Source organism: Rana temporaria, chromosome 7 (assembly GCF_905171775.1).
Source record: "Rana temporaria chromosome 7, aRanTem1.1, whole genome shotgun sequence".
NCBI classification, from domain to species: Eukaryota; Metazoa; Chordata; class Amphibia; order Anura; family Ranidae; genus Rana; species Rana temporaria.
The window spans coordinates 69,230,020-69,254,556 of record NC_053495.1 but is presented as its reverse complement, the minus strand read 5'-3'; the positions used below and the strand labels follow the sequence as shown (position 1 = coordinate 69,254,556).

The following is a 24,537-nucleotide window of genomic DNA, read 5'->3' as shown; positions in this document are numbered from 1 at the left end:
CAGTACAGAGGAACACACATCGGTCTCCTCCCCTTGAGAGTCCCCTCCCCCCTACAGTTATAACACACCTTAGGGACACATATTAACCCCTTCAACGCCCCCTAGTGGTTAACCGCTTCCCTGCCAGTCACATTTACACAGTAATCAATGCATATTTATAGCATTAATCGCTGTATAAATGTGAATGGTCCCAAAAACGTGTCAAAAGTGTCCAATGTGTTTGCCGCAATGTCACGGTGACAGTAAAAAAATCGCAAATCGCCGCCAATACTAGTAAAAAAATGAATAAAATAAAAATGCCATAAATCTATCACCTATTTTGTAGACGCTATAACTTTTGCGCAAACCAATCAATATATGATTATTGCGATTTTGTTTACCAAAAATATGTAGAAGAATACGTATCGGCCTAAACTGAGGGAAAAAAAAGTTTAAAAAAAAATTGTGATATTTATTAAATAAAAAAGTAAAAAATAGTGTTTTTATAAATGGTCGCTCTTCTTTTGTTTATAGCGCAAAAAATAAAAACCGCAGAGGTGATCAAATACCACCAAAAGAAAGCTCTATTTGTGGGAACAAAATGATAAAAAAATTGTTTGGGTACAGTGTAGCACGACCGCGCAATTGTCATTCAAAGTACGACAGTGCTGAAAGCTGAAAATTGGCTTGGGCAGGAAGGTGCGTAAGTGCCCGGTATGGAAGCGGTTAAAAATGTGTCCATGGGTCCCCAAATGCAGCCGTGTGTCCCCAAATGCACAGCACCTGCAGGGCACTAAATAGGAAAGCTGCTGGGCCTGCATCCCCTTTAGACGTGATTTTCTATTGGGAGTATTTTACCAAAAATTACATTTTTGTTGCTCAGTTTGCACCAGCCTATTCCCCACAATCACATTCATTAGTGCTTCTCCTGAATCAGCAGAGAATTACAGTCAATTGGATTAGCACTCAATACCTTTGTAAAAACCCTCCTGTTGACACATGTGAATATTGATTTAAATGAGAAATAGTCCAATCCAGTATGGAAACGTTGCACAGCGAATGACAGCTTAGTCAGGCTCTGGTCTTACAGGGCATGAACGATTCTGACTGACACTGCATCTGCTGTGAAAATCATTTGCCCAATGAACCCTGATGGATGAGTTATGGCACACTGATTAACTGCAAGAAAATAGCTGCCCCCCCTTTTGATTTATTAGTGGTAATTTGAAGTTTTTGCTTTGGGGGTTTCCCAAAGCACAGCATTTTGCTTGTTCCTGGCTATCCGTTCTCCCTGGCACACTGCTGCATTGTTTGAAAGAAAAATAAAAGTGAAAACAAAAGTGGAAGAAAGATGTGCAATGTAAACATTACATTATATCACTCACATTGTCCTGTTCCCATAGATAAAGTTAGGCCTAATATAAATATGATTGAAGCTGACCTGCTGCTGGTCACTGCTGTAGCCTCTGCGTCTAGTTCATCAGCGCTCAGGGAACATACATAACAGCTTTCATTTAAATAGCTGTGTGTTCCCCGCAGTGGGTCATATATAGCCCCTCCACCTTGCCCATGCCCTTTGATAGACAGATCACCTGTCCAATCCTGGGACGGGTTATCTCTCTATCAAAGTCCCCGGACAAGAGGGAGGGGCTATTTATGACGATGCGCGGCGGGGAACACACAGCTATTCAAATGAAAGCCGTTATGTATGTTCCCCGAGCGCTGATGAACTGGATGGCGGCAGCGGCAGCAGCAGCAGCTCTCCTCCATTAGTGGTATGTAGTAGCATGTTTTACATACCGGAGGACTGCTCTGCTCTCCGCCTCCTCAGTCCGCTCTCCACCTGCTAGCCGCCCCCTCTCCGCCCACTCAGTCTGTTCTCTGCCCCTTTCAAGTCTGCCCTCTGCATGCTAGCCACCCCCTCTCAGCCCGCTCTCCGCCCCTTTCAGTCCGCCCTCCGCCTGCTAGACGCCCGCTCTCGGCCAGGTGAAAAAACAAAAAAAGTATCTGTGAAGCATCGGGAGCATTTGCGCGAGTACAAGTACTCGCGCAAATGCTCAGTATCGGTCCCGATACCGATACTAGTATCGGTATGGGGACAACCCTAGATAATAATATAGAAAAAGTTTTTATGAAAAAAAAAGAGAAAAATATCCTCATACTATAAAAGCTTTGCTAGAAATTGTATTTCCTTTTTATTGTTTTCAATATAACCTTCCTTAGTTTACAGAAATCCATGAATTTGAATAATAGAGTTAAGCTTAAAGGGCAGCCACTCTGACCTTTACCATAAAGACAGGCAAACATAAAATATATTGGTTAAAGCGGAGTTCTGGGACCTGTGTGTCTCCCCCCTCCCCTCTGAAAATCCCCTCCGGGAATCCGGAAAGCATAAGTTCCATTTTTGGGCGGGACTCCATTTTAAATCAATAGCCCTACAATGCCAAGAGGAAGAAAAAAACATTATTGAGGGGCCAGTTCACACCAGATGCAGTTTTTTTTTCTGCACCAATACAGTCAGTTACGGTCAGTTACTGCACCAGAAACTGACTGCACTGGTGTGAACTAGAGCCATTGGAATACATGGAAAATACTAGACATGCATTTTTAGTGCAGAAAAAAACACGGAGCTGAACGGAACTGCGTCTGGTGTGAACTAGCACTTAAAGTAGAAGTCCACCCCAACACTAAAATCCCTGCATCTACAGACAGCCACGATCTAAAACTAACCTATCTAGCCCTGTGAGGAAGAAATCAGTATATATACACCTTATTTCTTTTTTTACAGGGCTACATAGGTTAGTGTTAGATCGTGGATGTCTGCAGATGCAGGGATTTTAGCGTTAGGCTGGACTTACACTTTAATGATTAACAAATATTCAACGTGTGACCATTTTCAAGAGGTTAGAACACAGACAAAGACTTAATTCTCCCTACCTCAGTGATCCCAAAACAGAGGCCATGTTGAAGCCATCAAGAATTTCCTGAATATGTTCACACCCTTCCTCTCCAAAATTGTTTCCTGCGACACAAATATACAATGGAGTTACAATCAGATAAAAACATTAAAACATATATTTTTAAAAAGGACAACAAAATTTACCATTTAAATCCAATCTTTCCAACTCAGATTTGTCTTCGACAGATTCTGCCAACGTGAGTGCTGCATCACGCTTAATCTCACAGAAGGAGAGGTTAAGTTCCTAACAAAGAGAAAAAATCGAATCAAAATGTAAACAGACTATAAAAAGGCAACTGCACCAACATGTGGGAAACAGAGCAATGACTGAGGTATGTCCGACTCAGGATTCAGAGACAAGAAAGCATTTATGTACTTGTCCTTCCTTTAACTACTTGCCGACCGCCCACCGTCCTTTTACGACGGCAAGTCGGCTCCCCTGCGCGAGAGCCCGTAGTATAACTCCCTTGCGCGTGCCCGGCGGGCACGATCGCCGCCGGGCACACGCGATCGCTCATTACAGAGCGGGGATCGGGACCTGACAGGGTGAGAAATGCTGATCTTCTGTTCATACAGTGTATGAACAGAAGATCAGTAATTTCCCCTAGTGAGGCCACCCCCCCTACAGTTAGAACACACCCAGGGAACATACTTAACCCCTTCCCCGCCCCCTAGTGTTAACCCCTTGACTGCCAGTGGCATTTTTATAGTAATCTAATGTATTTTTATAGCACTGATCGCTATAAAAATGCCAATGGTCCCAAAATGTGTCAAAAGTGTCCGAAGTGTCCGCCATAATGTCGTAGTACCAAAAAAAAAAAAAAACGCTGATCGCCGCCATTACTAGTAAAAAAAAATATTACAAAAAATGCCATAAAAATACCCCCTATTTTGTAAACGCTATAACTTTTGCGCAAATCAATCAATAAACGCTTATTGAGATTTTTTTTTTTAACGAAAAATATGTAGAAGAATACTTATCGGCCTAAACTGAGGAAAAAATAATTGTTTTTATATATGTGTGGGGGATATTTATTATAGCAAAAAGTAAAAAAATTTTTTTTTCAAAATTGTCGCTTTATTTTTGTTTATAGCGCAAAAACTAAAAACCGCAGAGGTGATCAAATACCACCAAAAGAAAGCTCTATTTGTGGGGGAAAAAGGACGCCAATTTTGTTTGGGAGCCACGTCGCACGACCGCGCAATTGTCAGTTAAAGCGATGTAGTGCCGAATCGCAAAAAGTGCTCTGGTCTTTGGGCAGCAATATGGTCCGGGGGTTTAGTGGTTAAAGTGGTTGTAAACCTTCACACACAACGTGTTTCCCCAAAAATAAGCCAGGGTCTTATAATAATTTTAGCAACCAAAAACACAGTAGGGTTTATTTTCGGGGTAGGGCTTGCATGCCAGGAATCCCAACAGAGTAAAAGTGCCTGTAAAATGCTGGAATCCTCTCTATTACAGGATTGTGTAGAGGGTGTGTGTTTCTGTAGTAAAAAACACCTTCTTATAGCACTGCAACTTGGCGCTTCCATGGCCTGCCTGAGCTGCCTTTTCACAACTCTGGGCACTGCAGAGGAAAGGGGGGCCGAGATCCCACACTGACACCCGGGAGACAAGGAGAGCAACGGAGCCAAGTGCCTGCAAATGGAGGGGGCAGAGATCCCCCACTGACAGCCATGACAAGAGAAGAAGAGATCAGCTGAGCGCCATTGTACCGAGGGTATGCAATACGATTGTATTGCAGAGGCACACACTTTTAAATTGTGTACTACAATAAGACAGTGGATTCTACCTTTTTCCCAACCACTTTCAACTAGGGCTTATTTTCGGGGTAGGGCTTATATTGCAGCCCTTTCCAAAAATCTAGGTAGGTCTTACTTTTGGGGAAACATGGCATACCCAGCAAAGTGAACAGTCTCAGATGATACACAGATGAAACAAATCATCCAGAATAGGTTTCACTTGTTTATCTGTGATGATGCGGCGACGTGCGCGACGCTGTCATATAAGGATGTCCACGCATGCGTCGAATCATTACGACGCATGCGAGGGAGGGAATCGGACGGATCGATCCGGTGAGTCTGTACAGACCACCGTATCGATCCGCTGAAGCCGATTCCAGCGGATAGATTTCTTAGCATGCTAAGAAATTTTTATCTGCTGGAAATCGGTCGGCCCGAAAAAAATCTGCGGAAAAAGATCCGCTGGGTTGTACACACCAGCGGATCTATCCGCTGGAACTGATCCGCAGATAAATTCCAGCGGATAGATCCTCTCGTGTGTACGGGGCCTTAGAGCTTTGTAGAGAGATAAGTTAACACTACAGACATCGCTGCTTTCACACTTATGCGACTTGGCACTGCCAAGTCGCATGACAAGTATTCCAATGAGTACCATTCATATCTGTGCGACTTCAAAGTAGTCCCTGCACTACTTTTGTCTGACTTTGATGCGACTTGAGGTCCATAGACCTCAAGATTACACAGGCATTGGTTCAAGTGACATCAAAATCACGTCAAAGTTGTGGCAAAATCACGTTACTCTCAGGTCGCATAAGTGTGAAAGGGGTCTTACAACAACTTTAAGTAATGAGAAACACACCTCATTTCTCTGAAGGCTCAGGCCACCGGGAAGCCCACACGTTGTTTAACTGCATGACAGACATCCCATCTGCACCGGCTGTGTTCATTACATAGCCTAATTGGGTTCATTGCCCTCTATCTGTGTGCTTTACAAGCAAACACTTTAAGTTCTAACCTGCAGTTGCGGTGCATAATCTTTGCATTGCCTGCCAGCACTTCCACGGCTTCCCTTCATTTGATATACGCTCAACCATAGCAATACATGATTGACTAGCACTACGTGCTTTCTGTCCTTGATCCAGTTGCCTACCCTGGGGGGTTCTATATCTGCGCTCTTTGTGGTCTGTGAGAGAAGGTCACCGAGGAGATTGAAATCAGTATATATATACACATGTGCATATGTCCCTGAGGAAGCCCGAATGGGCGAAACATGTTGGACACCCCACTGTATATAATTCAACAATCAACTATTGGTGAAACTCAATATTAGATTTTATTTTATTCATTTTTTGTATGTATATAATGTGTTAAATTAAAAAATATTTTTATCTATTAACTGTTTCCGGTGTACGGTCTCTGTGGTCCTAGAACTATCCAATAGTATTCGTATAGTCCCATGCTCCATCCCATTTTGGGATAACATATATACCTCATTTCTCTGAAGCGGCATGCTGAAATAAACAATCAACAATACAGATAGACATGTTTCATAAGCTGCATGACAGCAAACATCATAAGTGAAGGTATAAGATTTGCATTAAAGACAATGGCCCAGATTCAAGTTGAATTGCGCGATATTTGCGGGGAAGCAGGGCAACGATTTTGCCCTGCGCCCCCGCAAATATTTTGCGCTGCCCTCGATTGCAGTAGCTCCGTGACTTGCGAGGGCGCGCCGGCAAATTTGCCCGGCGTAAGCGCGCGCAAGTTAAATGATCCCGCCGGGGGCGGGAATCATTTAAATTAGGCGCGCTCCCGCGCCGAGCGTACAGCGCATCCCCCGTCGGGAAACTTTCCCGACGTGCATTGCGGCAAATGACGTCGCAAGGACGTCATTTGCTTCTAAGTGAACATATGGCGTCCAGCGCCATTCACGTTTCACTTACGCAAACGCCGTGAAATTCAAATTTCACGGCGCGGGAAGGCCGGCTATACTTTAGCATTGGCTGCCCCTACTATTAGAAGGGGCAGCCTTGCGCTAAAAGTAGCCGTACGGAAACTCCGTACCTGGCTTGCGCGAGCTTGTGAATCAGTGGTAGTATGCAATTTGCATACTACACGCTGATACACAATGGGAGCGTCCCCTAGCGGCCCCCACAAGAATGCAGCCTAAAATCTGCGAGGCATAAGAGCCTTATGCCGCGCAGATTTTAGCCTGCAGTCGGTGTAACGAGGTTCCTGAATCAGGAGCACTCGTTACACCGGAGCAAGTAAGCACTTGCGCTGTGTAACCTATGGTTGCGCGGGCGCAAGTGCTTCTTGAATCTGGGCCAATGACTGCAAAGACTACATTTTTATACTAACACGAGAAGTCAGAAACTGATTTTATGTTTTAACAGATATGGGATACTGGGAGTCTTATGAGCAGGGGCGGACTGGGCCAGGGATGCAATTGCCCCCTGGGCCTAGGGTTGCCACCTCATCCCTTTAAAACCCAAACACATAATAATTACACAGGTTCTTTGGCTGATTAAGGTGGTAATCAGTGGCGGTACGTCCATAGTGGGTGCAGGAGCGCCGCCCCCTCTCTCCTGCACCTGTCAATCAACAATAGATAGATTCATGTATTGCATGAATCTATTGTCGCCGCTGCCGCCCACTATTCATGTGTTCGGCCCTTGTCGAGCGCCAGTCATCCGAATTAGGGCTCTTTCACATGGAACAGACCGTTTTCGGGCTCCGCTTTGCTCAGCGGGGATCCCTCCGTTGATCCCCGCTGAGCCGGCAGATGACAGGTCGGTCTCTGCCGACCTGTCAGAGCGCCGCTCTCCCCTATGGGGGATCGGATGACGACGGACCGTAGAGTCCGTTGTCACCCAATCAGATCTCCCAGACGGATGGAAAATAGGGTTTTGCTCCTTTACACTTTGACAAATCGGATGTTAGCGGGCATGTCACCGCTGACATTCGTGGCTCCATAGAGAAGCATGGAGCGCCCGCTCAGGTCCGCCTAAAAAACTGGCAGGCGGACCTGAACGATCCGCCCATGTGAAAGAGCCCTTACAGCGGTGGGGGTGTTTTGGAAGTGCCTGATTAGAGCAGTCGGCTCTAATAGGCTTCCTGATTAGAGCCAGTGGGCACACTTGTCACAATTCCACCTGCCAATGGCGACTAGCTATCCGCGATGTGCGTTACGTGACTGGTGTATATGAGGAACTAAGGGAATAAGGGGGGACTTCTACTGAGTATGGAAGACTGGTTGTGTTTTTTTCACAGCCCGCACTACCTTAGGCCACCACTAGAGAGAGACTCCACTCCAATCCAGCTAGCTGACCACACACAGGCAGATACGAATTTTACATACAATCTGGTGCACTCTAAGGGTTGGGGCGCAGTCTAGCAATTACTACACACTTCTAGGATTCCTACAGCTAACCTGCAAGCTTGAACCCCGGTGTTAATCACTCTTCCCACTGTACCCACACACCAGACACACAATAAACGATAGCCTGCCACCACCCAACAGCTTGTTCGCAGACTGGTCTGCTGAGCTACCACACACACACACACACACAGATGGAGAAAAGGCGCTGACCCGAGACAGGTAAGTGCTATGCGGGGGGTGGGCAAACTGGCAGCATTTGATGGGGAAAACTGGCAGTATTTTTTTTTTTCAGTTTGTTTGCGCCCCCCCACCCCCCCTTAAAAAAACTGGAGCACCAGCTGAATTAAACTGGTGGTAACTAAACTCACTTAGTGCATTACCCTGCATTCAATTAGCCTCAGAACCTGTGTAAATAATATGTGTACTGGGTTTAAAGGGATGAGGTGGCAACTCTACCTGGGCCACTCTCATGTGCCGAGTGCGACAGCTCCATCCCAGACATCCCAACCTGCAAAAACGAATTTCAAGGCTTTGCGTCCACAACCCCCACTTCACATATTTTTTAGATCACTTTTTCAATATTCTTTCGCAGTGCTTCTGGGAAAGGGGGGTTGGTGGTATGTGGCAGTGGACGGTGTCAGTCTTTTTTTTATTTTTAATAATTTTTTTTTTTTTTTTTAACAATTCAATTTGTTAAAAAAAGATACAAAATTACAATGCTTTTTGGGGGAGGTGGTTGGGGCAGTGGACACAGTGTTGGTAGGGCAGGGGAGAGTGGTGTCAGTAGTTTATTTTATTTTTTTACACTTTTTTTTTTTGTCAGGGGTCTAAACAGAGACAGACAAAGGGACCGAGGACACATTCCCCAGTCTCTTGCTCAGCAATAAAGATGAATGAACAGGAGGCTCCTGTTCATTCATAAACTGAGCAGAGTAAACACAGTTTACTCTGCTCAGTTGTCACAGGACACAGGAGCAACCTCGCTCACTGTGTCCAATTCCTGACAGTTTCCCAGTGGGTCGGAGAGCAGGGAAGTCGGCTGCGGGGGGACGGAGGACGACAGGGGCGTCAGAAGAGAACACAGGGCCAGAGGAGAACGGGGGGGGGGGGGGGGGGGCGCTACTGTCAATCACAGCCAGTGAGCCAATGAGGAGAGAGGTTCTTCCACAGTTGAAGGAGGCAGAAGTCTGCTTTGCACCCAATAAAGTTAAACGTTTATCCCTAGCATTTAAAGCGGGAGTTAACCCGAAAAAGAAAATGTAACAATAGATTGGGCCTAATTACGGGAAGCAGAATCGGGTGTTTTGATTAAAATCAATGCAGTACTTACCTTTTTTGAGATAGATGTTCTCCCGCCACTTCCGGGTATGGTCTTCGGGACTGGGCGTTCCTATTTGATTGACAGCCTTCCGACGGTCGCATACAGTGCGTCACGAGTTGCCGAACGTCGGTGCGCCTGCGCACCGACGTTCGGCTACTTTCAGAAACTGGTGACGCTCTGTATGCGACGGTCGGAAGGCTGTCAATCAAATAGGAACGCCCAGTCCCGCAGCCCATACCCGGAAGCGGCGGGAGAACATCTATTTAAAAAAAGGTAAGTACTGCATTGGTTTTAATCAAAACACCTGATTCTGCTTCCCGTAATTAGGCCCAATCTACTGCTAAAAATAGATTTTTTGGGTGAACCTCCACTTTAAAGAGAACAAAAAAGGATGTTGACCTTACCCTATTATTTCTGAACCCACTCAAATTGTAAATGTACTAATTTTGTCTATCAGAGTTCTGCTGCTCTTAGGGGGTTTGTTCATATAAGAATTTAGAACCACTGTCATTTTCTGAGGTTTAGAAGGACTTCTGAGCCTATTAAACCTAACTTCAGTGAATACCTCACTATAGCTGTCATTTTAACTGATAAACCGAGAAAAAAAAAAAAAAGAAGATAACTGAGTGGATGAGTCTTGAAACAGCCAAATTGGCACAAACAAAACCTCAGAAGGTGTATAAGTATAGAGTGCTGAAGATATAGCCAGCCGGAGGGAGGTATGTGATGTGGGGGGACAGGGGGACGGATGGCTGCTAGAAAAGAAAGCAACTCACCGCCGCCCGTATGCTGAAACTGTCTCCGCTCTGCTCGCACACACCCCCGCCTCCTCCTAACCCCACACATCTCAGCATTAGACCGGCATTCTGTTTATCACAGAGTGGTTAGGAGCAGGCGGGGGCTGTGTGCGAGCAGAGCTGAGACAATTTCAATATGTGTTTTACCGCTCTGCAGCCACTATTCATTATCGTCAATTTTAAAGCTGTTTCGGCATGTCCCCAAAACAGCTGTTTTCGGACGATATGTATCGGCCACTGATATATCGATGCATCCCTACTTACAACCCAAGGTCCCCAAAACACATTCATACATATACTAGGGTCAATTTAGACCAGAGCCAATTAACTTACCAGCATGTCTTTAGAGGGTAGGAGGAAACCCATGCAGGCACAGGGAGAACATACAAAGTCTAGGCAGATGGTGTAGTGGTCGTGATTCGAACCAGCGACCCCGTTTGCTGCTAGGGGAAGTGCTAACCACTACACCACTGTGCTGCCCGATGGGGGCTTAACATGCAACCACTCTGTATCTGCACCAGTTATTGTGTATGCACCACCAGCATCAATATTTTGCTACTAGAAAATACAAAAGGTCAACCGTTGTGAAAAACCTACCTTCAATTTATGTAATCCTCCTTTCAGTGCAGATGCAATAGCTAATGCTCCCTTAGATCGCACCAAACAGTCACCAAAATTGATATGCTCCACTTGTCTTAGTGTCTTCAAAGCCTATGAAAACCACACACATTACTGCAAAATGAACAATTACAAAAGAAAAAAAACACCCAACAGCAAAATACAACAGAAAATGTTATGAATTTGAGAGATAGAGAGTTATCTACCTCGGCCATAGCAATGCCTCCTTTGTCTGTAAATGTATTATCATTAAGGTTGATAACTTTCATTAATGGGTTGGATTTAAAAGCTTCAGCCAATGCAGTGATTCCAGGATGATTAATGCCATTTTGAGGCATATGTACTTCTTCCAGGGTGCCAATTAGCTGCAAACATAACCAAATGAAGGTAAATATAGAAAAAAAATATATTGGAATGTATTTAGGTCCTGTGTCGACAGGCTTTGGACTTGTGTTGATGGGAAAGTGCAGCCTGCTGTCAAGAGCATTCTGCCTGCATTTAAAATTAGTTTGAAAAGCGTTTGAGCTGAGTTCAAAGGCATATGCAGCTTTTGACGTCTGATATGCTTTTCAAGCTACGTCAACCTACCTTTGTATGCAATTATGTATAAAATACTGTATGTGTTGACGTTAAATCACTGCCATGTCATCAGCAAAATAATATATATGTAAAAAAGTGCAGTGCAACCAAATAACACCGGCTTTTTTCTCCTTTGAAGAAGTCATATGAAGAAACGCATCACTGGCAGGGCCATGTGACGTCAAACACCCAAAGCCAGCAGTAAGTGGTTTCATACTGGCTTATGAGTAATCGCATTCTGCGTGAAACGCGGTACCCATCATTGCCGTCATCCTGTATCTCGGATCTGTGATGTGTTTGTGCTTAGATTTTTTTCAATAAAGCTCACATTTTTGGTGATTGGAGTGCTGTCAACCTCTGTATACATCTGGACTGTCTGGGTCACCGGCCAGGCACCTGCTTGCACAGAGAAGTAGTTAAAAAGGAATATCTCATCCGGAGTGGTATTTGCCTCTCTGATCATTTGGTTATATACATGCATGGATATACCAATGGTTTTCCTTTAAGGAGGCAATACCTATGTATTGACTGCTTCCAGACCCGCAGCGGTAGTATATTTACTGTGACAGGGTTGCCCGTACGGGCACAATAACATACTCGTGCGCCAAAAGTGGCGTTCGGGTTGGGGCGCGCTCCCTCGCCCGCCTACTCCGCTGTAATTTGACACAGTGGAAGTTTGTCAGCAGATACCAGCCAATGATTCATGGCTGGGACTTGCTGATGGGCCATTTCATATCACAGCCTAGAGCCCTGGGTTGAAAAAAAAAAAAAAAAAAAAATCACACAGGGCTCTGAAAAAAAAAAAGAGTGAACAATTGTTTTGTTTCTTTTCCCTGCAAAGCAGAGAAAATAAACAAATAGATTAGAAGTAAAAAGCAGCACATTCTACATACATCAACACTTGTTTGGCACACAGTTAACCCCTTGATTACCCAAAGATGTTACCCCTTCCTAGCCAGGCTCATTATACAGTGACAGTGTATAATTTTAGCACTGATCACTGTATTAGTGTAACTGGTGATATCAGTAAGTCAGGTCCCAAAAAGTGTCAGTAATGCCACGTACACACGGTCGTTTATTGTGATGAAATAAAACGAAGTTTTTTATCATGAAACAAAATGACGTTTTTCAAACTTCATTTTAAAAAACGACGCCTACACACCATCATTTTTTTCAAAATGCTCTAGCAAAGCGCGGTTACGTACAACACGTACGACGGCACTCTGTTCCATTCAAGCTCCCGTCTCATAACTTGCTTCTGAGCATGCGCGGGTTTAAAACGTTGTTTAAAACGTCGTTTTAGCCCACACACGATCATTTTTTATGACACAAAAAACGACATTTTGAAAAACGACATAAAAAATTTAAGTATGTTCGAATTTTTTTTCAGAAGACATAAAACGACGTTTTCCCCACACAGGGTCATTTTAAATGACGTTTTTAAAAATGACGTTTTTTTTACGCGGCATTAGTGTCAAGATTGCCCCAGTCACTGACCGCCGCCATTACTAATTTTAAAAAGTAAACAAAAATTTCAGTATATATACCAAAGTTTGTAGACGCTAGAACTTTTATGTAAACCAATATACACTTACTGGGATTTTTTTTTACCAAAGACATGTAGCAAAATATATTTTGGCCTAAATTAATGAAGAAATTCAATATTTTTTTGATATTGGGTGTTTTATAGCCGAAAGTAAAAAACATTGGTGTTTTTTTTTTCAAAATGTTAATTTATATAATGATTTGGTGGAGATGGTGTAATTTAAACTTGTGGTTAACAAGCACAAGGAAATGATGGTACATGGACATGTATGTAATGCACAGACTTATACAGGTATGTATTGATTTTCTATTGAAATATGTATATTTATTGATTACTTTGTATTTTTTGTGTATTTGGCTGCACTGCACTTCTTCACGTATATTTTATTTTCTTTGCATTTCCTATGGCTTGCAAGAAAAGCAGTTCCAACGTTAAAAAAAAAAGCCAGTCGACACAGGCCCATAAGCTAGTAAACAAATGTAATCTTTACTATGTAAATGGAGCATACCCGAAATGCATCTGCTAGAGCAGTAGCCCCATCATTTTCTAAACGATTTCTTCCAGCAACAAACACTTTTAAAGCCAATGGTTTGCCAAGTGAACTTGATTTTTTGTGGCATTCTATAAGGGCAGTAGCAAGAATCTGAAAGAAGCATGGCAAACAAAACACATTTAAAATACATTATGAATATAATTCACAGAAGCAAAGACCCTAATTTCTGAACTATCCACGCAGAATAACCTAGTTTCAAAATTCTATACACCAGCCATACCGTTAAAGTAGAATTCCATGTTTAAAAGAGAAGTAAGGCTTTCTTTTTTATTTTATTTATACTTACCTAGGTGGATGCAAGCTTTCAGGGACCAACATCAAGAAAGCATAACCATCCAAGTTTAGCATATAGAGACTCATAGGCTCCACCAGTCAACAGGAAGGAGTCATACATAAAAAAAAAATCACCACATAGCATAAAATCCTTCGCTAAAAATGTATTAAATAAAGTATTATACTTGGGTGATGTCTTGGTAGATGAAACATTGGGATGTACCACGCTGGCTCCACAACACTGTGTTCTTCTCCTTTTGGTCATATTATACAAAGGCCAGTTTTTATCTACATTGATGCAAGTATAATACTGTATTCAATACATTTTTAGCCAGGGATTTTATGCTATTATGTGGCAATCTTTTTTTCCTGTATGACGCCTTCCTGTTGACTGGTGGAGCAATGAGTCTCTATATGCTAAGCTTGGATCGTTATGCTTTCTTGATGTTGGCCCTTAAAAGCTTGATTGTCAAATCTGCACTGCTGTACAATCCACATGCTGGTTCCTGTGATGTTAAAGACCCCATCAGTTTTGCTTGTTTGGCTCTATGCTGCTGGATGGTAGCCCACACCATTTGGTAAGAGTACCCGATTACCTTCACTGGTGGTGGTAGCATATTTGATGGTGAATATTGTTTCCTTGCTGAATTGAGCATACACCTCTGTCAGTCATCCTTGGCTGGAAGTCCAAATAGCCACCAATTTTGGACATTTTTTTTTCACTTTGGACTCATCCAAGTATCTCTTGATGCAGTTTAATGGATATTCAGGTTCACAATATGTTTATGTTGTATAATAGTCTTGCTTTGCAGGCAATGTCATAATGTATGTTTAATTGTGCACTGTCACTTATATGTTTGCATTATCACATATATCACTAGCTACTTAGCGATGCACTTAACCACTTCGTTACCGGGCCTATTTTGGCACTGTTCTCCTTTATGTAAAAATCACAATTTTTTTGCTAGAAAATTAATCAGAACCCCCAAACATTATATATTTTTTTTTAGCAGACACCCTAGGGAATAAAATGGCGGTCATTGCAACTTTTTTTCTCGCACGGTATTTGCGCAATAATTTTTCAAACGCCTTTTTTTAGGGAAAAAAACAGTTTCATGAATTAAAAAATAACAAAACAGTAAAGTTAGCCCAATTTTTTTGTATAATGTGAAAGACGATGTTACGCCGAGTAAATAGATACCCAACATGTCACGCTTTAAAATTGCGCACACTCATGGAATGGCGCCAAACTTCGGTACTTAAAAATCTCCATAGGCGACGCTTTAAATTTTTTTACAGGTTACTATTTTTGAGTTACAGAGTAGCTCTAGTGATAGAATTGTTGCACACGCTCTAACGCACGCGATGATACCTCACATGTGGGGTTTGAACGGTGTTTACATATGTGGGCGGGACTTGCATGCGCGTTCGCTTCTGCGAGCGACCGGGACAGGGGCGTTTTAAATTTTTTTTTTTATTATTTTATTTTATTTTTTTACTTCATTTTTACACTTTTTTTGACATTTTTTTTTTTTTGATCACTTTTATTCCTATTACAAGGAATGTACACATCCCTTGTAATAGGAATCACTGTGACAGGTCCTCTTTATGGAGAGATGTGGGGTCAATAAGACCCCACATCTCTCCTACAGGCTTACAAGCATGAAATCTGTGAAAAACATTTCACCGATTACATGCCGACAGCCGCGATTGCGGCTTTGTTTACTTCCGGGTACCGGGCGTGACGTCATAACGTCGCGCCCGGCCCTCCGACGGTCATAGAGATGACTGTGACCGTCTGGTCACCAGTCATCTCTATGGTTCAGCAACGTGCGCCGGCCGATTCGCTCTCCGGGCCCCCGATGGCACGGGAGAGCCCGGAGAAGCACCGGTTAGCGGCGGGAGGACGTCCCCTCCCGCTGCCTAGAAGAACGATCGAGCGGCGGAACCGCCGCTTTGATCGTTCTTCTGGTGCACAGAATCGCCGGCTGAAGACAGAGATATCTGAATGATGCCTGCAGCTGCAGGCATCATTCAGATATCACCGCTCAAAGTCCAGGACGTCCCAGGACGTCCTACGGATCTGAAGTGGTTAAATCCTTACCACTGGGAGAATATAGTCTGGTCAGATGAGACCAAAATTGAACTCTTTGGATGCCATAATAGACACCATGTTCAGAGGTCAAATGGCACTGTACCTCACCCCCCACCCCCCCCCCAAAAAAAAAAAAAAAAACATACCAACAGTGAAGTTTGGAGGTGGGAACCTCATGGTGTGGGACTTTTTCAACATTGATAAAAAAAAAAAAATTGCAGCCATCGACCAAGATGATGACGATGAAACAAGGGTGGATATTTCAGCAAGAAAATTATCACAAACACAAAGCCAAGAAAACTCTCAATTGGTATAAAAGAAAAGAAATAAAGCTGCTAGAATGGTCCAGCCAATCACCTGACTTAAATCAATAGAAGAGCCCCACGGAACCATCAAGATTTGAAGACTGTTTGTGTGGAAGAATGGGCCAAAATCACACCTGGGCTATGCATGCGACTAGTTTCTCGATACAGGAGGCATCCTAAAGCTGTCAATACCAGTGTTGCTCATCTTCCTTTAAAAAAGTAATTAGTTACAGTTACAAATTACTTGTCTGAAAAAGTAATTGAGTTAGTAACTCAGTTACTTCATTGGCAAAGTAATTAGTTACTCAGCAAAGTAACTGACTTTTTTTTTGCCGGCGTATAAGACGACACTGTGTCATCTGCAACATGCCTCACTGTGTCATCTGCAACATGCCTCACTGTGCCATCTGCAACATGCCTCACTGTGCCATCTGCAACATGCCTCACTGTGCCATCTGCAACATGCCTCACTGTGCCATCTGCAACATGCCTCACTGTGCCTGTAAGTAACATGCCTCACTGTGCCTGTAAGTAACATGCCTCACTGTGCCTGTAAGTAACATGCCTCACTGTGCCTGTAAGCAACATGCCTCACTGTGCCTGTAAGTAACATGCCTCACTGTGCCTGTAAGTAACATGCCTCACTGTGCCTGTAAGCAACATGCCTCACTGTGCCTGTAAGCAACATGCCTCACTGTGCCTGTAAGTAACATGCCTCACTGTGCCTGTAAGTAACATGCCTCACTGTGCCTGTAAGTAACATGCCTCACTGTGCCTGTAAGTAACATGCCTCAACGACGATCTCCCTATCTTCTCCTGTTCTCTGTATGTCAGACGTCCGCGGCCATCCATTATTCAAAAGCCGCGCCTCCTTTTTAGGCTTTTCCGTGATAGGTGGAACAGTAATTTTCCCAGCAGAGCCTCTGGTCAGTGTTCCGCCTATCACGGATGTCCTCTCGTCCGAGGCCGAGGCTGAGCATGAGAAGGCATCCACGATCGGCTGAACACTAAACAGAGGCTCTGCTGGGAAAATTAGTGTTCCGCCTATCACGGAACAGTCAGAGGAGGAGGCACCCTTTTTAATAATGGATAGCCGACAGCTGAGCTGACAGTGACACACATGTACATGGATGTAATTGTGGTATCGCCGCCCAAGTAATGGGGATGGCGTTACCGCGAGGGGAAGAGTAATCTGGTAGATTACTCGTTACCCTCAAAAGGGGCATCGTTAGGTAACGGCATTTATTTTAACGCCGTTACTTACAACACTGGTTATTACCAACAAAGGATTTTGTACAAAGTATTAACCACTTGCCGAAAGGCCATAGCCGAAAGACTGCTACAGCATGGTCGAGTTATTCTTTGCCCCCGTGCGCCCCCTGGGAAAATATCCGTGACCACCGGGTCCGGAAGACCTGGCGCATCACGGTAGATGGCTGCTAATCGCGGCCGATTACCACGTGATCGCTCCATCAAATGACAGAGCGATCACTAACCGGCATCATGTGATGATGCCGGTTTCCTCTCTCCCCTCTGTGTACCGATCGGTACATTGTGAGAGGAGAGGGGAGAGAGCGAAAGGCAGCAGCGCTGCTCTGACAATTGAAATCACAGATCCATCCATCCCTGCGATACCCTGCCCATACCTTGCCATGCTCAGCCATACTCGGCCATGCTTAACTCTGTGTTAAAAAAAATCGTTGTAACCACTTCCCGCTCGCTGGCCGTCATATGACGTCCTTGAATTTGTGTGGGGATATCTGAATGATGCCTGCAGCTACAGTACGGTAGTTTTTAAAACTTTTTTTTTTGCATTGATACATGTCCTCTGGGGTAGGACTCGGTTCCCCAAACACTTTTTATGACAAATTGCATATTAAAATTTAAAATTAGCACTTTTGATTTTTCACGTTCGGGTCCCATAGACGTTTCGTGTTGAACCTGGACGCAGAAGACCTACATCCGGGGTACTCCATCTCTGGCAAATGGCCAGAAAGCCATCTGAATGTAGGGACCACGCCCCTGGGAGCAACGAATGGTGGCTTAATAAGTCTGCCTGCCAATTCCCTACCCCTTTGATGAACACCACAGATAGGCAAGGAACATGCTTTTCTGCCAAAACCAGAATATGGTTTACCTCTTTCTGGGCTGCCCGACTCTTGGTGCCGCCCTGGCAACTGATATAGGCCACTGTCGTGGCATTGTCGGACTAGATCCTGACAGGGTATCCCTGCAGTCTGCCTGTCCAGGCCCAAAGGGCCAGGCATGCTGCCCTGAAATTCCAAGATGTTGATGGGCAACCCCTTAAACAGCATTCTCTTCTAGTAATGCTCCCCAGCCCAAAAGGCTGGCATTGGTCATCACTATCTTCCAAGTGATCAGTACGAAGGTTTTTCCCCTTCTGCAAGCTTTCGATTAGCGGCCACCAATTGCGACTTTGGCGTACGCTTGGAGTCAAACACATTGGACAGTCCAAATCCTGGCTTCTCCTGCTCCAGGCAGACAGGATAGTGTTTTGCAACAGTCTTGAATAGAACTGAGCATAGGGAACTGCCATCTTCCCTAACCATCTCATACAGAGATGGATGGGAGACTCTCCCTTTGACCTGATTGCATGAACCAGATCTTTTATTGCGCAGACCTTTGCCTGGGGTAATAAACACCCTCTTGTGGACTGTGTCGACTACCAGGCCCAGGTATTCTAGCCTTTACTGGCCGCAAGGTTGACTTTCCTAGGTTGATAATCCAACCCAGAAGCTTCAGATACCCGATTGTACAGGCTAAACTCAGATCTAATCCTTTACGGACTGATCGATCAGTAATAGGTCGCCTCAGTATGCCGTTACCGCTATACCCTGGGCTCTTAGTATTGCTAAAGAGCAGTCAGGACCTTTGGGAAACATTTGTGATGCGGTGGCCAACCCGAAGGGGAAGACCACAAACTTAAAGTGTTGCTGTTCTACCGTGAATCACAGGAATTTCTGATGAGCAGGGAATTGCCACAAAGATATGCGTCCTTGATGTCTTTTGACACTAGGAACTCTCCTCACCCAAGGAAGGATACCACTGATCAAATTAATTCCGTGTGCAAGGAGCAGATGTCCAGAAATTGGTTCAGACCCTTGAGATCTGAAAATGGGTCTGACATCACCGTTCGATTCGGGCACTGAAAAGGGCCCTGTTCTCCTAAGGGGGTCTCTATGAACACCCCTTGAGACAGCAAGAGGTCTAGTGCCTGAACGAAAATTATGCTTTTTACCAGGACCTTGGGAATGCCCAATTTTAGAAAACAAGGCGGAAGAATCCCGAAACTCTAGCTTGTAGCCTAGAGAAACCATGGAAATGGCCCATCTGTCGAAATCATCCTCCCGTGCGAATGGGGGCACCCCTTCATATGAAGGCCTTGGGACTCTTGCTTAGCAGATTTTTGCCCCCAGGGCTTTTCTCTGGCCCCAAGCCTGGCTTTGGGGCCTTCCTCTCGGGACTGACAGCGGAGGCCGTCATGACTGCCTGGAGGCTGATGCTTCAGGCGACGGAGAGGTAGAACGTTTAAATGAAGGATACTTCTTCTCTTCACAGGAAGAGGGGTACTCTTTCCACCCAAGATCTTCCAAATGTACTGATCATCTCTAAAAATGGTGTTTTAGATACTATGCAGGTTCAGGGGAATTTGAAATGAGGGACGAAGAGTGGTCAGGGGGAATCCCATCTTAACCCCCGGAAACCTCAAGGAGGAACCCCAATGACATCCAGAAACCCAGGAGACATGGACCTGAGAGCCTTAATACAAGCATTGCCAAACAGGGCGGACAGAGTCGACGACACGCATTGAGGAAATTCACCGCAAGGAGCTGAACCAGGTACACACAGAGATACAGCATTTATCAGAGAGACTAAAGGAAGAGGAGGACTTGATGGTGTCCCTGGAAAGCCGAGTACAGCACCTGGAGCAGGTAGAGAATATACAAACTTCACATGTTTCTGTTATGCAATTACAACTAAAAGAATTTAAGGTCCGTAGCCGTCGCCAGAACCTGTGGTTTAGGGGAATTCCCGAAACCAAAGGACGAGAGGCTATACAGGTAACGGTCCTAGCAGTATGTTTGCAGTTGCATGTCCCTCCCCCAAGTATTGGAATTTGAAAGGGTGCATAGAGCTTCGGGACCCCCCTCTGTGAATCCGAGCAGACCACAAGATGTTATATGTAGTTTCCATCCCTATGTACACAAAGAACTGATAAGTCACAAGACTTGGGAGGTGGGAGATATAGAACAGGATGGGGCCATGGTGAAAATATTACCAGACTTATCACGGGCTACCCTGCAGCTTAGGGCAATGCTATGCCCTCTCCTGGACAAGATCAAATCATTAGGGAGACTTACCGGTGGGGATATCCGATCTCATGGATTATATAAAAAAAAATCCCTCTCATTTACTATACAGCATCCAGGGGACCTCCCAGATTTGTTTTCCTTTCTAGAGATGGAAGTCATTGAGATTCTGAATTGGCTACAAGTCATTCCAGGCCGTTTGAGGAATAAACCGTACACAGGGGGAGGAAAATCTACTACCTCAAAAGGAGACAGAGAAACAAGGACTGCACCCCCATAATGTGAAGGAAGATATGAGACGGGAAGAGACCTAGCCCCAGAGGAACCTCTGCCTTTTGAAGAGACCTATGTCTTGATTACCCCCACTCCCCAATTTCTTGCCCCTTTTTGCCTTTGTTCTCCCCCATATATTTTGTGTTCTTGAGTACGAAGACCCGCCCCCTCCTTGGAGCATACAGGAGAGGGCCTAAAAAGAACACCCAGAAGAAAAAAGGAGTCCGGATTATGTGGAGATAGTCATATTATAGCATATCCTATCATATCTTATTAGAAGAAACAGAGGGGAAGGGAAGGGGAGGAGGGGGGAAGAAAGGGGAGAGAGTAAGGGAAAGAAAAGGAGAGGGGAAAATAGCTTATCTACTTACTATGGATTTTTTTTCTGTTTTTCAGGTGTTCTGGGTCGAGGCCACGGCCTCTACCTCCACCACCCCTCAATTTTTTTTTCTTTGTATGGGGGATCCCTGTCTTTTTTTGTTTTACATAACTGCACCCCAGGTTTGGGGGGTTCCCTTGAACTGATGGTGCACTAGGGGTGGGGGGGGGGGGGTTGTTGTTTTTTTCCCTCTCTCTATTGGTTTATATAATATCTTTGTCAGTACAAAATATCTTAGGAATACCTGAATAATTTATTATGGGAAAGAATTAAAAACTGGTGGGGGGGGGGGGGGAGAAGAGGGGGGTGAATAGAGGAGAACTTAGAATAAGAAAAATTTAATAGTAGAGGAAATTAGGAGAAAGGGGCCCCCGCGCTGAGCAGCACCTTCTCAAGATGGGTAAAAATAAGGAAGGGATAGGGAATTAGATAGGAGGGAAGGAAGAAGTTTCCATGTTTGTGTGTATGGGACGCCTATGTTACACATTTGACACAAGGGGGGGAATTAAAAGGGACGAGATTTTGGCCGGGCTTCCGCACTTCCACCGGATGCATTTAGAGCATCTATATCGGTTATCCCGAAAGAGGGGAAAGATCCAGTGGAGTGCGGGAGCCATCGCCCAATCTCATTGTTGAACACAGACAAAGCTTTTCACTAAACTACTGTCTGCACGCCTCCAACCGCTATTAAATAAATTGGTACTTTTTTTTAATGTCATGTTATAAAGTTTTTATTTATTAAAAACCTTTTCCTTTGATCAATTGAGTATTAATTTGGGTGTTATGTATTTTCTGGATTGAAATGGAGTCTTGGCTGCGATTGTCCAATTACTAAGTCCGGGACTCAAAGTGAGGGTTGGTTAGATTCCTCGTATATATGGCCTTAATCCAGCCAATAGTAAAAAGTCAAGTTGGATAGAGCTCTGCTTTTTTATTTCAATGTTTTAGCACAATACAGTACAGAAACATGTGAAGACTGACGAATCTGGCTGCAAGGCAATCTATTAAAGTTGAATTAAAGGTAATCCAAGACCTAGCTCTGGCTGGCAGGGTTTCCGGGAACACATTATCCAGTGGCTGACTCTACTTGTTCCTGGGATTTGCTGTTTAAACACAAATAGACTCGAGTTAGAAGGCCGTGCAACAGAAATGATCATTTGCAGTGTTCAAACCCTCACCAACCAATCAGATTTCTGTTGCCAGAAAAAAAAAAAAAGCTTTGGCTGTGAACATCACTCTTTCATGTATCGAATAAGAGAAACATAGCAAAGTCAATTCCTATTTTTTTATCTCAAAACAGTTAAATACAATACAAGCAGGAAAATGAGATGGAGTTATAGGACAGAGAAGTCGAGAGGAAAGGGAAGGGCCAGGAAAATAAATCCAGAATAAGCAACAACAACACCATTATAAACAATAACATCTGGTGCAAAGCGACATCCTCCCTCCCGTCCCCGCCCCTCTGTCCGCCCACTCTCCATCCCCGCCCCTCTCCGCCCACCACAGCTCTCAGCCGGCTCTCCGTCCCCACCCCTCTGTCCGCTCACTCTCTGTCCCCGCCCCTCTCTCCGCCCACCACAGCTCTCTCAGCCGGCTCTCCGTACCCGCCCCTCTGTCCGTCCTCTCTAAGCCCACCACAGCTCTCTCAGCCCGCGCTCTGTCCCCCCCCCCCCGCCCCTCTTTCCGCTCGGTCACCGCCCAGCTCTCTGCCCGCTCTCCGATAAAAAGTATCGGACTGGGCATCGGGAGTATTTGTGCGAGTACAAGTACTCGCACAAATACTAGTATCGGTATCGGGACAACCCTAGTTAAGACATATGGGAATAGGAGAGCATATGAAAAGATGGTTAGCTGGAATGTAGGTTTCCCCTCTGTTTGCTCTCTCCCTTGAACCACTATTGAATAGAAATTAGGCAAAACTCAGACATTCAGGGTCTTCAAATAGGAGACCGCAACTATAAAATTTCAGCCTATGCGGATGACCTATTGTTTTCCCTATCCAGCCCTCACGTTTCCCTACCAAATTTGATGAAGGAAATAGAAGGATACAGGACAATTAAAAATTTGAAAATCAGAAGCGATGGGGGTGTTCCTTCCCTTATCAGTACAGAAAATAGGATTTTTGTACTCACCGTAAAATCCATTTCTCCGAGTTCATGGACGGACACAGCAGCCTTTGACCTTAGGGTATTATATCCTTCCTTCCAGGAGAGACTAGGCAGAAAACAGCACTTTAAGTGTTAAAACATTTTCCTCAGTACAGCTCCTCCCAGGGGGCATGGTCCCCTGGGTATAACACACACTCTGACTCAGCAGCTCCAGTTCGTAACAAGCAGTACAAACAAAAGGAGGGGTGGGTGCTGTGTCCGTCCATGAACTCAGAGAAATGGATTTTACGGTGAGTACAAAAATCCTATTTTCTCTTCCATTCATAGACGGACACAGCAGCCTTTGACCTTAGGGACGTCCCCAAGCAGTGTCAAAAAAAAAAATTTGAGGGGTGAGAAAACACAGCAAACCAAGCTACACCCCAAACAAAACCGGAGTTTCTCAATGGAAGAAATCCAACCTTAAACTGCCGCCTGTAACACCTTGCGGCCGAAGGAGGCATCCGAAAATCCACCTTGTAAAAAATTTTTTTTTTTTTTTAATTATAACATTTTTTTATTGTTTGCATACACAAAATACAAAAAGTGGTACACCAATTTGCATAGAGTTAGCACACTACATACGCAAGCATACATTTCCCCCCCCCCCCCCGCATCTCCGTATCATTATGATTGAGTGAGAAAAGCCCCATTGAACTCCAAAATTATCTTCCCTTATGTCCGCCCTCCCCCCCCCACCACCCCTCTCCCACCCCTCCACCCTCCCATCACACCGTGGACTAGTTTCTTAAGGTTAGTTTGTTTCGTTAAATAAAGGAGGCATCAGAAGATGCACTCACATCCACCTTGTAAAATTTTGAGAAGGTGTGGATTGACGACCAGGTCGCTGCCTTACACACCTGTAACACAGACGCTTGATGACGGAAAGCCCAAGAGGCACCGATCGCCCTGGTCGAATGCGCCGTAACCTGAAAGGGAGGCGCCCGCCCCTTCAGGGCATAGGCCTGAAGCACAACCTGTCTGATCCACCTAGAAATGGTGGGTGACGAGACCGCCAAACCTTTTTTAGGACCAGACACCGACACGAACAGTGAGTCCGACTTCCGGAACGTAGCCGTAGCAGATAAGTACACCCGAAGGGCCCGAATCACATCCAGGGAATGCAAAGTGGCCTCCTTCGGGTTTTTCGGCCGAGGACATAAGGATGGTAACACAATGTCCTCATTAATGTGAAAAGCCGAAACGACCTTTGGGAGAAAAGACGGCTGCGGCCGCAGCACCACCTTATCCTTCTGG

General features: G+C 44.7%; 1 protein-coding gene across 2 annotated transcripts in view; it reads right to left on the bottom strand.

Annotated features, from left to right (window-relative positions):
- RANGAP1 (Ran GTPase activating protein 1) overlaps window positions 1-24,537 on the bottom strand; it is a 218,029-nt gene that overhangs the window by 82,270 nt on the left and 111,222 nt on the right. For both annotated transcript variants that reach the window (XM_040359566.1, XM_040359567.1), the window contains exons 6-10: window positions 13,433-13,567; window positions 11,006-11,164; window positions 10,779-10,892; window positions 3,083-3,182; window positions 2,917-3,001 (exon numbers count right to left, since the gene is read on the bottom strand). In XM_040359566.1, coding sequence (XP_040215500.1) covers window positions 2,917-3,001; window positions 3,083-3,182; window positions 10,779-10,892; window positions 11,006-11,164; window positions 13,433-13,567 — 593 coding nt within the window. The remainder of the gene's footprint in view (window positions 1-2,916; window positions 3,002-3,082; window positions 3,183-10,778; window positions 10,893-11,005; window positions 11,165-13,432; window positions 13,568-24,537) is intronic.